This window comes from Epinephelus fuscoguttatus, linkage group LG19, assembly GCF_011397635.1.
Source record: "Epinephelus fuscoguttatus linkage group LG19, E.fuscoguttatus.final_Chr_v1".
NCBI lineage: Eukaryota > Metazoa > Chordata > Actinopteri > Perciformes > Serranidae > Epinephelus > Epinephelus fuscoguttatus.
This window is the reverse complement of record NC_064770.1, coordinates 7,789,174-7,804,347: the sequence shown is the minus strand read 5'-3', so window position 1 is coordinate 7,804,347 and position 15,174 is coordinate 7,789,174. Positions and strand designations below refer to the sequence as shown.

General features: G+C 40.2%; 1 protein-coding gene across 1 annotated transcript in view; it reads right to left on the bottom strand.

Annotated features, from left to right (window-relative positions):
• Positions 1-4,787, bottom strand: part of LOC125879592 (MBT domain-containing protein 1-like) — a 31,241-nt gene extending 26,454 nt beyond the window's left edge. The window contains exon 1 of the mRNA XM_049561553.1: positions 4,672-4,787. Coding sequence (XP_049417510.1) covers positions 4,672-4,692 — 21 coding nt within the window. The 5' untranslated portion in view covers positions 4,693-4,787. The remainder of the gene's footprint in view (positions 1-4,671) is intronic.
• Positions 4,788-15,174: the final 10,387 nt, after the last annotated feature.

Below are 15,174 nucleotides of genomic sequence, written 5' to 3'. Positions count from 1 at the left end.
CTCTACCACTAAGCCACTGACACCCCATACTTTAGGCTTTTTTTGCCAAATTAAAAACCATTTCAACACTTTTGAGTGTCAGAGGTCAAAGGTTACTCTTTTTGACAAATGAATTTCATCCAAGGCTTCAACTGCTGAACTGACAGCTTTCCTGTTTATTGGTCTAATGCAGTGGTTTTCAAACTTTTTGTGCCCAAAGCAAAGGGCAAAACAAAATCCCAAGGCACACCTGTATCTACCTCTGTGAGCGACAGCTCCTGTAATGTGTGTTATCATTCTTATCCCGACATAAGACAATAAAATAAGAAAAAATAAGACAGGTAGCTTTTGTGTTATTGTCTACTGACAGTTTTTCCCCTTTTTTCCCTCTTTTCTTTCAGTCGTCTTTGCTTGTGCTTTGTTGTAATTTGCTCCATACAATAAAACAATCCATTGTCCCACTCGCTGCTTTCTCCTTTTAAATGTTCTCATCCCTCACACTGGCTGCCAATAGTATGTGTCACACACTTATAATTCCCATGACCAAATGGTGACAAATAGGTTCCCTGTGATGTTTATTTAAATTAAAGTAAATTAAATGACACTTTTAGCTAGAGTTGCCTCTTTATTAAGAAATGGGTGTGCACTAGGCCTGAACGATATATCTTTTAAGCATTGCCATCATGGTGCATATATGTGCAATATTTACATCGCAGGCTTGAGATGTGGCTTGCCCTAATTAAATTAAGCATGCACGTTTAAATTGCTGAGTGATCGCTTCTGTTTTAATGACTGACCAACAAAATGTGTCTAATTTAGTGGAGTAAAGAATAAATAGCCTATTCAAGTGTTGGAATTTGTTATTTACGTGACAATGCCTGAACACAACACAGGCTCCGCTCCACTGACTGTGTGCACAGTGCCGTGCTGTGGGTTCAGGTCTGGCTCGGTTAAAAATGTCTCAGACGTGGGGAAATGCGGCCCGAGCCGTGCTCTAGTGTGCTCACCTGTGTCTGTGTGTGTGTGTGTGTGTGTGTGTGCGCACGTGTTTTTGTGTGTCTGTGTGTGTGTGTGTGTGTGTGTGTGTGTGTGCATGCCTGTGTGCGCGCACATCGGGGCCTAACTCTGCCATGCGCGATACAGAGAGCAGAGGAGAATTGTAAAGGCGCAACCATGTAGAGACAGAAATGACATGCCGTCGTGTAAACAATGTAAGTCATCACGTTATAAGGTGAAACGTTTCACCGTATAACACGTTAAATAGTATAATGTTATGTTATTATATGAAGCGTCCGTCGCGCAAAATAATGTAACTTTAATTTATGAAGAGATAATACGGAGCCCTCTCCTCTCCTATTATACGCTTTACTCACAAGTGAATTGACCTGGTTATGAAGTGTCTGTAGTGCCAAACAATATAACGGTAGTTAGACAAAGAGCTTGACGAAATAAAAGAAAAATAAAAGAAAGGAAAAAAAAATCAGCAGCGTGGTGCAACACTGCTAGCTGCATAGGGGAAACACTGAAAGAGATGGTAGTTTGACTGAACAAATGCCTATTTGCATTCAAAGCAATATCAGCCTAATAATTCCAGAATGATTAATTCTCACCAAGTAGAGCTACTGTCATCTAGTGGAAAATAATGGATCCTTAAAAAAATATAGAAATCGCAATATATATTGCTGGGGGCAAAAAAAATCACAATGTCAATTTCTCTCAATATCGTGCAGCTCTATTGTGCACAACATACTGATACAGTCAATTAAAAATTCATTCATAATTTTTTGTATAGGCCCAGTTGAATATTGCAATAATAATGTATGATTATCAAAAAATCCCACAGCATGCCTGGACTGGCATCATGGCAACCAGTGTGTTGCAGCACACCATTTGAAAAACACTGGTCTAATGAGTATGCTTATTTCTCAGCAGATCCACCTGTACTCACACACAGGTTTGTGCATTCAGTCTGTCTAAGCCAAGCTCAGGGGTTTAGCGTTGCTGTAGCCCACAGGGATGACGCTCAGCCATGCTTTTTTCTTAAATACGAGTGGGAATTAGAATATATGCCGTCCTGGTATAAATTCATACATATAAACACTTGAAGATCCACTCATTACTAAAAGGGTATGTCATATAAAAACTAAAGTAATGGTCAGAGTTGTCACAGTAAAATTTAAAGTGTGTTGATTGAGTCGCGTTGTTAACTCATGTATTGAGTAACATTACAAGTAGGTTCCACCTTAAAAGGTGCCAGCAGTCGACCCAGTGAATTAAGTTATTTTTTCTCCAACTCTGGCTGCTGTGAGAGGCAGCAAAACATCCTTTCATTTTATAGTTAAAGTCTACTAATAAAACTTTCCACAGTATGAACAGTGGTTACATGAGCCTCAAAACCAGCCACAGCTCAGCCCTGAGCAGAGTGACCAATCATTCTCTATTAACCAATCAACAGACTGCAGTGTTCACAGCTCCAGCTTTTAGTATCAGATCTGTGTGCTAGGTACCCCAACAGAGGGGGGACCAAAAATGGAGATGGTACGGAACGGTTCCATTGGTACCATCCACAAATTCACAGTGGAAACAGAAAAAAGCGTCCCGAACTGAACGGTTCCGTACTGCTTGGTGGAAAGGGGGCTAATGAGACCTACAGTGCCAACGAAATCCAATGCAGCTTTGTATTAGGGCTGGGCTATAGGGCGAAAATCATACATCGCAATATTGTTTTGACACAAATACCTCAATATCAATATTGCAATGACATTGGAGTGCCAGGCATTCAAGCCAATCCGCATGGATGTATTATTAGAACTGGATACAAGACACAGAGATGGGGCCTATTCAGTCCAATGAGAATTGCTTGTCTGGTGCATATGCCAAAAAAGTTTCTGGGTTTACTTCCTGGGTATGCAGACCACTTAATATGTGCACTAATTTTTCTCAAGGTAGCCTTGCCCGTGAGTTCCTGCTTGGTTCACAGACTTTAAATTGTGATGACGTCATGGATTTTTAAATCACTTTTCTCAGCTCAAGGAAAGTTTTACAAACATAAAACCTCCATGGGTTGAAAACTCATTAAAGAAAAAGTCATAATTGTCTTTGTTTGCAGTTCGAAGTGTCCTCTAAACAGTTTTATAGACCTCTCTTTTATAGTGATGGTCTACAGAGTGCTGCAGGGGAATTTTTTGCTGCAATATTTCACAGTGGCTACCGGGAAAAATTTGGAAGCAAGGCTGAGCGGGGTTCCTTGGGGTTACAACTTCCAGGTCTGTCATGTGAAGCAAATGGGACCGAAACTACTTTCCCCAAGGACTTTTTGAATAAATAGTTTTTGAGCATCACAACTGTTATGAAATGACTCGTTTCACCTTTGCCTCAGTTCAATAACGTTTCTAAAGTCTACAAGAGCCACATGATTAAATCATTTATCACCATTCAAGTTAGCAGAACACTAAACTGAAACTTAGTCTCTGTTAAAGTCTCTAGTGTGCTTGCTCTATGGGCCCCACATTTCGGAAGATCAGGGTAATTTTATACCTGAGAGGTTAAACTTTTTTTGACCTCCTGGAGGCATCATGTGCCACTGAGAAACTTTCATAGAAATGAACGCGGACACGCCTCCAATGCCGTGTCCAGTTCTCTTTATACATCCATGGAGATAACCCCTCGATTCACTCATTCTCACACACACACACACACACACACACACACACACACACACACACACACACACACACACACACACTCCTTCAGCCTGGCCCTGACAGCTGTTGCATTCAGTGGTTCACATCAGTGAGTTTGGAGCTGTGTAACCAGCTGTCAGCACCACTGCAGTGCGGTGCACAGAGGGAGGGAGAGAGAGGCTCACTGACAATACAGAGAGAGAGACTCAGTAGCCACAACTGGCGACTGTGTCAGCGAGAGAACACCAGACAGGATGTAACACCAAATGACCTCCAGAAATTGAAGTTCATTATATTGTAAACACCGGGAAGCAGCTCAGAAAAGATAACCCGGGGTTGTTGTGACTCGGTTAAAGCCATCCTTAAATTCGGCGTACGTTAAACGCACTGAGCACGACAGTCTGTCATCGATATTGCATTTTTTTCTAACTGATGCGCCTTGCCAATCACCGCTCTCCACTGTGTACTGTGGAGATCATAAATGGGAATATAGCAGGAAAACAGCGACGCGATAAGAAGAGTGAAATTTTAACTAACTTAGAAACTGCTTCGTTGAGTTGATATATGCCGAATAAAAGGGCATCTCTTCCGATTTAGTAAACAACTGAAAGTGTTGGTCAGTGAGGTATTTGCCTTGGTCAACAACAAAGGAATTAAAACACCGTGGAATTCTTCTGTGGAGTTCAGGGCAAGGAGATAATGAGAACAGCAGGCGAAGCAATTATAAAACGCTATGTTTTGACCAAATTAAGAAATAATTTGCGTGGCATATATGTGCCGAATAAAAGTTTATATTACGCTACTAAATAAAAATTGAAAATGTAATTTTAATGAGGTGCATTCTTTTGTCAGAGAGCAAGAGAACTTAAAAGTAGAAGATTTCTCAAAGGAGTTTGGCCTTGATTTTCTGTCAGCGGTCGCTCTATAGTAGCCTTTAATACCGCTATCACAACCACAACAAATAAGGTAAATGCGGGATCTCGCCAGACAGACAAGCCTCAGAACTCACCAGGTCTCTGGGGTTTTCCATCAGACCCGACCGCGGGGGGACACTCTCACTTAAACACTAAAACCCGCAGAAATAATCATGAAAAACCATAGGCAGACATATCAACAAAATTATCATACTTCTAAGGCGCAGGCGCGGGGACGGCGGCTGCTGATCTCTCATTGGCTGACGTCTCTACTTCGTGTGTAAACTTTAGATTAGACGGTATGCTCGCCAGCGACCGCTGCTGGAGGGATGCTAAATAAACCTAAACCGAAATAATAATAATAATAATAATAATAATAATAATAATAATAACAATAATAAAGATAATGATAATGATGATGAACAAACAGCTTTTTTTTTTTGCTGTTGCTATTGACTCTTGTTCTGAGCTTCTGGTACCCCCAGGTGCCTGACTGGCACCTGATTGTCACCAGCCTGTGAGCATGGGCCCTTCTACAGTGGTCAGTTGGTGCTCCAAGAATCGGCATGCCAGGTTTGACTGATCTGGATAGGGCCCGTGCGATAGGGCAACTTCAAGCTGGTGTTCCGCAAAACCAAGTTGCGGCATTATTTGGAGTGAGCCCTAGCACCATCTACAAACTGAAGGCCAAGTTCCATATAACGGGGGATTTCAGAGACAGGCCGCGAAATGGGCGTCCCAAGAAGAAAGCACCCCAAGAAGACTGTTTCCTCATCCTGTCAGCACTTAGGAACCATAGCCAATCTTCTACAGGTTTGCAGTCAAAGTTTGCAGGACGATATGGCTGACGGCTCTCTGCCCAGACAATCTAGAACGGACTGCATGCAGCCAATTTCCGGTCTCATAGGGCTGCCAGGAGGATTGCCATGACTGCCCTTCACCGTCAGGCGGTGGTGGTGTCTGCAGCACGTGCACTGGAACCTGAACATGTAGAGGAACGTTATGTTCAGCAATGAGTCCAAATTTGCTGATTGCTGCACCGATAGAATAACATCTTTTGGTGGAGGCAGTGTCATGTTACAGTACTCCAGATGGCAGCGGCCCTTCAGCAGGGCAATGCGTCATGCCACACAGCAAAAACTACTCAGGAATGGCCTGAGGATCATGACAAATAGCTCAAGGCATTGACCTGGCCTCCAAGTTCCCAGTTCCCAGTCTGATCAAGGATTCATGGGATGTGCTGGTACCCCAGATGTACCCCAGGTCCACATTGGGACCTCCTTGGACCAGACATGGCTCTGACCTGTCAAGGCGTCAACACAGGACCTCTGGGGTTGTCCTGTGGTGTCTGGCACCAGGACGTTGGCAGAGAACCCTTTGAGTCCTGTGGGTTGTGAGGTGGGGTACCAGCACATCTCACGGATGCTTGATCAGATAGGTATCTGGGGAATTTTGAACACAGGTTGACATCTTGAGCTCTTTGTCATGTTCCTCGGGCCATTCTAAGCAGTTTTTATGGTGTGGCATGTTGTGCTGTTCTGTTGGGGGACCATTGCCATTGGGGAGCGCTGTTGCCATGGAGAGTGGGGTACTTGGTCTGTAATGCTGTGTTGGGTGGGTGGGGCGTGTCAAGTGGCATCCACATGAATGCCAGGACCTAAGGTTTCCCAGCAGAACATTGCATTGTAACAAGATGATCAATGTTTTAATGTTGTGGCTGATCTGTGTATGTATATACTATAAACTGATTTTCTTCATGTGCCTTTATTCATATATTTATGTGGCTTGAATTTATGTTTATGCTTAATACTGAAATGTATTTTCCTGCTGCATTGTGACCAATGATTTGAAGCAGTTGTGACATATCAGGTGTGTTTATTAGATGCATTTAGTATATATTAATATATTGTGGCCTATTTAGCTATAGACCTTTATGAAGCACTTAACTTGTGGGGGATACATGATTTGTACATATATGCCTACTGGTCTTCTCCTTTATTTGTATACCAATATTTTCTTCCATAAGTGTATAATGTATTCTTTACTATTACTATCTTTCTGTGGTTTATCAGAAGTCTGAGGAAGAGCTGCAGGCTCAGAATGTTACACAGCATTAAAAACATTTTAACAGGAGCTACTTGGTGTGTGGATCTATTTGTTTCTATTTAATAAAGTTTTGGGCCACCACATATCATCACGACAGCTTTGATGCACCTTGGTATCACCTCACATCAGCTGTGTCTGGCAACTGGCAATCGTGCAGGCCTTGTCATACTTAGAAACATGTAATGGAGTAAAAACTGCAATATTTCCCTCTGAGATGTAGTGGAGTAGAAGTACTCAAGTACAAATACTTCAAAATTGCAAAAGTACAGAGTAAATATACTTTGTAACTTTCTGACATTGCTAAAAAAAAGTGTGTTTGCAAAAATGAGCCACTTTCTTGCAAAATGTGCTGATGCACAACACACGCTCTCTACTCCCATCTGTGTCTTCAAATTCAAAAATAACATTGTTATTTAATGTGTATTTGAAAAACAAGACAAAATAAAAGTAGCAGATTTCTCAGTGGTGTTTTGCATTGACTGAGCACAGGGTTTGTTTTATGATTCCAAAATTAAACTAAGGTTTGTTAGTGAAGAGTTATAATTGTAAAAAAAATTCTAAAGTTGCAGTTTCTTAATGAAGATTTGTGTGGTTCCACTTCTTTTGATTTGCATCTTTTTCTTCGGTCATGCATGAAACACAAAAAACCTTTCCACTTGTAAAGTTTAACTGTTTTATAATTTTTTTATTGCAGATGACTCATTGGCAGTATTAGACCTGCATATAAAATATAATATATTAAGAACAGTTGTCATTTGGCCTTAAGGTTACAGAGCTCGCTGATCCAGAACATCTGCAGAGCAAGTGAAAACCTGACTGTAATTTTTGATTCACGTGTGCTGTGAGCTTTCCACTAAATAACTCTAAAAGGGTAGGGCCTGCCCTGCCGTAACCTGTTTGTAATTTCACGATTTAAAGGTTAATGCAGATTAAACCTGAGCTCCTTAGAGTCCTGACACACCTGTGATAGAAACATCCTCTTTGACACCTGAGGGCTTGACATTCACAGCAGGGAGTTTAGACAGCTGCTGAAAGAAGAGATTTGGCAGTGCAGGAGTAGAGTAGTGCAGAAAAACCTGCACATACATCTTCAGTTCTGCAGAAAAGGACGCTTTAAAGGAAGAGTGCTTGTTAGGGAGGATAGATGAGTCCATATGTGATGACCAGATGTGAAAAAGTAAACATAAGTGAGTGGTGAGATGACGCCGTGGCAGGTTCTTCGTGCAAACAGAGTGACCCGTGCAGGTTTGGGTTACCGTGGTCATCATGGACCTGGAGTTTTGGTGCATTACAGCACAGCTCCTAATGTGTCAGTTGCAGCTGTGGCTACGGACAACAGCAGGACCTTCTGTTTGTCCAGAGAGAAACTTGACCTGCAGCAGCTCAACCGGAGGTTGGCCACATACCTGCAGCAGGTAGGAGATGCATGATGTGGGGAAAAAAAGATTCCAGATTGATCCAGTAGCAGCACAGAAATGCCAAAATGAAACAAAGATTCATAAGTGATGATTGAAATGTTTTAAGTACAAGAGAATATAAAAAGCAGATTTCTCAATGCAGTTTTGCATAGACTGAAACAAGTGCAGCACTTAATATCCCATTTCTGATAGTTACTTGCATTAACTGTCTATTCTTTGATGCATGAGATGGAAACACACAAAGACCTCCTTACTTTTCTCACTCCACAGAAACATTAAACTGAGATTTATAAATGATGAATAAATGTTGTAAGGAGCAGGAAAACCAATTTCAAAATTAAACTGAGATTTTTAGTGCAGAGTCAGATTTTTTAGTGGAGTTTTGCATGGCCTTAAACAGGTGCCGGTTTTGTTGTATGAGTTCTTGTTTTTTCTTTACATCCTCTTTTTATTTTTTGATGTATGAGGTGGAACACACAGCATCCTTCCTACTCCTTTTACCTGTCCCACAGATTCGAAATTATAGTTTTAAGAGCCAGAAAACATAAAATAACCAGGCCTCATTTGTAAAATAATATGTGGGATCCATAAGATCCATAAAAGTGTACATACAGACAAAATCCAGAAATGGCTTACACCAGAAAATATTCAACAGTTTCTACAATCAGGCTTCTACTTCACCATGTGTTTACCCTCTCCAAAAAGTAAGCATGGGTCAAAGTTTCTCCCATCAAGTTTGTCTTTATAGATCACAGCTTTTGCATGGGATGCTGTGTACGCAATGTTTATAAGTGAGACATCAGATTTCTTATTGGAGTTTGACTGAGTACAGTGTGCCACTTATTTCTCTTATTTTTCTCTAATGCATGTGGTGGAAACTTTTGCTTGTGGCTTTGTAAACTATATTTAAAGAGCAAGAGAACAGAAACATAGCAGAATTTTCAGTGGAGTTTTGCATGTATTGAAAAAATTCCATGACATCTAAAGCTGATAAAAGGTCAATTAAATGGTTACTTTGGTGTTTTTTTAACCTGGATCCTATTTTCCAATGTTTTGTGTCTTAGTGACTAATGGAAACAATGCAACTTTAAAACTGGTCCAGCACTGAGTGAGACCGCTGCAGCCAGCTGCCACAAAAAAGGCTCCAGTGTAACCACTCAGGGCAATTTTGGACCGTCACAATATTTGTCCACTAAAAGTGCTCGTTTTTGGTACTGATTGGCTCAGGATATTATTCTAACTGTCCTTAAACACTCTGGAAAGGATCTCTTGCAGATAAAGACCTTTTTTGGTCACCCAGAAACAGCCCAGAAATAGATATTGTCAAACCCACCAGATTGTACCTACATAAACAGTGATTTCAGCATGTATAGAGCCAACATATTTTCACGTCTATCCTGTGGTTTAATTTAGTGTTTATTTCAACTAAACTAGAGCGGGTGATTGTTGGAACAGTAAAAAAAAAGGCAAACCAAAACAGCTTTTGTGAGTTTTATTTTTGTCAACTTTTAATGAAGTTTGTTGAACACTGATAAAATTACAGTTTATTTAAATGCGGTCTGGTGGATTTGAGAAAAGTGATTTTGGGGCTGTTTCTGATTAAACAAAAAGATTCTTACTCTTTAACACAAAGGTCTATAGAAATATCCAGGGCTGTAACTACCACTATTGACACTGGAGTCATATCATAAAAATAAAATGTCATTCTTTTTCTATGGATGATGTCCTCTGTATTGTGGGTGTATTTGGGGGTTTTAACAAACTTAAGGGGATTTATTATCTACATTTAAAAATTAGTTTAATATTTCTCCATCAGATTCTTATCCTTTTGAAATGAACCTTAAGTTCTGTGTAATTTGGTACTTGTTATATTGGAAAAAAAAAAAAACCTGACAGGTAAAGATCTGAAAATTGTTTTAGCTTACTTAGTTGTGTTGAGTTTATAAGTAGTTGCCAATTTCCAGAGGAAATGCATGATTTCTTTTTCTAATTTTTGTATTTGAATTACATTTTATTTTATACTTGTTCAGACCTAAAAAAAAATCAATAAAATGAAGCAGTCCAAAATGAAAAATCTATTTTGTCATGAGGATTTTAAAACTCATCTTGACTGTTCTGTTATCGCCACAGCAGCATTAGGATCTATTAGGTTATCACAACTGACAATTCATCAATTGATTGTTAACTCTGATATACAGGTCCAGTATCTTGAAGTGACCAATCAGAGGCTGGAGCGTCAGATCCAAGAGAAGCTGAACAGGAGGTGTCCCAGAGAGCTGAAACAGCTGAATGGATACCTGAGGACAGCGTCCCTGTTGCATGATCAGGTGAGCTTACCAACATTTTAAAAAAAAAAATAGAGAGACCACTAATAATCCTGTCTAAATGACTTTCTTTGATTAACCTCAATGAAAACCTAAAGAACAAAAGCAAAAAACAAATGTAATATAAAAAATAAAATATGATTGAATAAGTACAATAAATACATTATAAAATAACATTAAACCAGACTGAATAGAGTAGAAAGAATAAAAATGAAACAATATTCAATAAAACAAACAAATAAAATAACAAAAAAAAAACCAAACACAAAATATATAAACAAATACACAAATAAAAAAATAAAGAAAGAAAATTAAATAAAATAAAACACTGTTACAAATACGGAGAAAAATGTTTTAGTGTATGGTTCTACTTCTGAACAACTGAGAATTTAAATTCTCTGATCAAACATCAACTAAAGGAGGAGGAGAGGGAAAAAAGGTTTACTCATATTTATTTACAGTGCAACAGGAGATCTGCAGTCAGACTCAAACCACACTATGGATATTATGATGATCAACAATAACCAACAGCCTGAAAAAAGAAAAGATGACAAAAAGTAAAATACTTTTGTCCTTGGGCCACAAAAAGGCAAAAAAAGACCAAATGAAGACCATATAAATGCCAAATACAGACCAGATAAGGGCCAATCGATTACATGCCACATAAAAACAGATAAAGGACAAATTAAGACCAGATAAATGCCAATGAGGCTAAATAAAGACCAGCTAAATATCAGTAAAGCCCAGATGAAGCCCAGATAAAGCCCATATAAGGACCAAATAAAAACCAGTTAAATGCCAACCAGGGCCAGATAAAGGCTGTGCGTAGGCCAAATAGAGGCCAGAGGCAGCTCTGCTGGCAAACAGATGATGTCAAACTGAGGTGCAAATCAGACCGGTTCTGACTCGTCTGGAAGTTGAACGTCTGCTTGAAGGTCAGACAGGTTGAGACAAGTCTGACTCTAAAATGTCACCAATTTAAATGTCAGACATCAAACCTGAACTTCAGCATGTCCCGGAAACACAACAGATCATTTTAATAATACACACTTATTTCTGAACTTTCAAAAGAGTTGTGGTTATTCTGAAAGTCTGTTTCTGCAGATGGTTTCATCCACAAGCCTGAGACTGACTTGACATTTAATTTGTTCTAGTAACTTCATGATCACAATAATAACTCACATTCAACTACTTGTATTCAGTCATCTTGACCCATTTTCACCACTGTCATATCACGTGTATGAAAATTAACACAATAAAGGGTTTTCCTTTTTTTAACCACCACAGCACATACTCACCACATGCTCTTTTACAGTTCTGTCCAGCACAGATATTTTCAAATCAATCACCATTTACATGACTGTTTACTGTGTTTCTACCGTGACTAAATGGTTTCTGCTACCAGAGGACAAAGTCAAGTCATAACTGAATCTCATGTCATGGCTATCAAATCCAAGGTCAAGTTCAACAAGTCTAAAGATCTTTATCAAGAACAATAAGTCCCAATTCACGGCCAGCAGGTCTGAAGTCAGGTCCCAGCCCAAGACCAAGAAGTCCTATTGTCAAGACCAACAAGACCCAAGTTAAGACCAACACGTCCCAAGACAAGAGTAATAAGTTCTAGGTCAAGTCCCAAGACAAGATCCACACATCCTGGGTCAAGACCCATGTCATGACAAACAACTCCCACATCAAGTCTAACAAGACCCAAGTCATGACCAAGGCAAAAGTCCAAAGTCAAGAAATTAAGTTCCAAGACAATACCAACATGCCCCAAGACAAGTCCATCAAGTCCCAAGTCCAGGACCTACGCTAACAAGTCCCAAATCAAATCCCAACTCAAGACCAACAGGCCTTGAGTTAGGTCCCAAGTCCTATTTCACACCTGTCAAAACCAGCAAGACCTTGACCAAGATCAACAAGTTCCAAGTCAAGAACAACAAGTCCTACATCAAGTCCAAGTCCAAAACAAGTCATTGGGTGCCCTTCACCAAATTGAATGCCATTTGAATTTTCAAGTTTGTGTCAGTAACAATAAAAATTCGATTAGCTGCAAACATTTTCCATAACTTACAGGGCATATCGGTTCATTCTAATTAAAAAGGCCAAAGTCCAAGTGAGGGCACAAGTCACTGGGATCTAAGTCAAAGTCAACCTCTGATTCATAACTCAAATCTGACTTGAGTCCAAGTCAACTTAAGCCTCTGACTACTACAACTACTACTGCTGTTACTACTGCTAAAGTAGCAGTATAACTTTTAACAAGTTGTACCAAAAGTGGTGTGACTAATTAAGCTTTGTTAAAAAAAAACAGGTCAAACCTCATTCAGGTAATCTCTCTCTCTCTCTCTCTCTCTCTCTCTCTTTCACTTACAGATCAGTGAATGTCTCTCGTCCCAGGCTCAAGTAAAGCTGCAGCTCCTCAGTGCAGAGCTCACTATCTTCGACTTCAAGGCCAGGTAGATCTACTCACCTTCCACATACATACATAGCACATATAGACATATCTCGCCAACCCCCTGCTGTGTAAACAGGTGTGAGAAGGAGCGTGAGCGTCGTGGTTGTGTGGAGACGGACGTTAGCGACCTCAGGCTGCTGGAGGAGGTGCTGAAGGTCCACACGCTGCCAGAGCTCCGGACTCTGCTGGAAGATCAAACACAACAGCTGATGGAGCTGCGGATACAACACCAACAGGTAATTCAATAAAAATTGCCTGGATTATTCAAATAAATGTCTACGTCATGTTCCCTATCTACCTGTCCAGGACATGCAGGGTCTCCTAGCCCAGGCTTCAGGGGGCGTCACCGTGGAGATGCAAGCTGCTGGGTCATCAGACCTTCTTCAGCAGCTGGACGACCTGAGACAGACGAGTGTGACACTGCTCGGCAAGAACCAGAACGAGTACTTGTTCAACACACAGGTACACAAACATCTACATCACGCCCTTATTTTAAAATAATGCTCTGTGACCACAGTTCTCGTTTTAGTAGATTTTTAATGTCAGCTGCGTTGTGTTCAGGTGTCCATGTTGAGTTCTCCGGAGGTGACCTTTAACCCTCCAGCTGGTTCTGAGGTTGTCCAGGCTGAGCTGGAGGACCTGAGGAGAACAGCAGCAAGTCTGGAAGAAGAGCTGACACATCTGCAGGCTATGGTAAGATAAAACTAGCCTTAGAGTAAAAACAGGGAGAACTTACCATTTTGGTAAACCTCTCTCTACAGTGATTTTCCATGCATAGCTTAGCAACAGTAAATAAGTGAGTATGGAGCCGTAGTAGAGAGAAAGCGATACTGTCAGTCAATACAAAACCTAAACTGCAAGAGCAATTGGTGAGGAACTGCTCTTGGGTCAGTTCACCATAACCACTGTTACTTCTAGGGCCAAGACATAACAATATCAAAGTGACCAGAGCTAACCTCAGTGATAAATGCATTGTGTTTGCTTTAAAATAAAAGCATCCTCACATTTGTTTCACAAATGTTTCAATGTGAAGCACCAGCAGTAGGAAATGTTTGCTCCGGCAGTAAGATAATCCAGCTCTGATATTGTTCAAGGAGAGTAAAACAGTAAACACTTAAGCTGATAATAATCAGATCAAATTACAATCAGTAACACTGAATTACATGCTGTAGCATTTATTTGTAAAAGTAACCTGAATCCAGTGACACAATGGCGGACTTCTCTGTTCCTTTCATTGCTGGGGATGGCCAAGTGATTAAGGAGTTGGATTAGGACTCTAGTGGTGTTTCCCCACATATAGGTTCAAACCCTGCTCACAGCACCTTTGATATAGCATCTTAAATTATGAGGACAAAGTCCAAAATGTTAGGGAGATGAACTCCGGACAGTTCCATAATGGAAGAAATGGGACACGGTGACTATGATTTATTCATTCAAAGTTGCACAATGGATACATTTAGGTTAAGTACTTAAAGTAAACTTAATTGATAATAGCCTACTTTTACTTAAGTAAGGTCTTACATTCAGGATTTTTACCAATAAAGATTGGTGTGGTGGTTAGCACTCTCACCTCACAGCAAGAGGGTTGCTGGTTCGATCCTGGGCGTGGGAGCCCTTCTGTGCGGAGTTTGCATGTTCTCCCCGTGTCAGCATGGGTTCTCTCCGGGCACTCCGGCTTCCTCCCACAGTCCAAAGACATGCAGATTGGGGACTAGGTTAATTGATAACTCTAAATTGTCTGTAGGTGTGAATGTGAGTGTGAATGGTTGTTTGTCTCTATGTGTCAGCCCTGCGATAGTCTGGCGACCTGTCCAGGGTGTACCCTGCCTCTCGCCCGATGTCAGCTGGGATAGGCTCCAGCCCCCCCGCGACCCTCAAGAGGATGAAGCGGTTAGAAGATGAATGAATGAATGAATGAAACATTGAAACATTTTCAAGTGTGGTACTATGGCAAGCCCTTTTTAACATTTAATCAACAAGGTTAACTAATAGCGATTTAGTTTTTAACAAGTGGAAACTATATCTAAAAATGTCAAAATGACATTTTTTGTTGAAATGTTAATTTAAGAGATCTGTAAAAAGTTTGGCATGTTACAAATATGTTTTCATATGTAGAAATAACATTTTGACTAGTCAAATCTGATTTAGAGATATCTTTTATTTGATTATAGATATCAGTTATTCCTTTTCACTAGTAAAAACAAATATTGACAGTTGATTTTTCACGTTAAAAAAAGAAATGTGCCTAGTGGAAATGTAATTTTTCAATTCAGATATCAAAAACTTCATTTC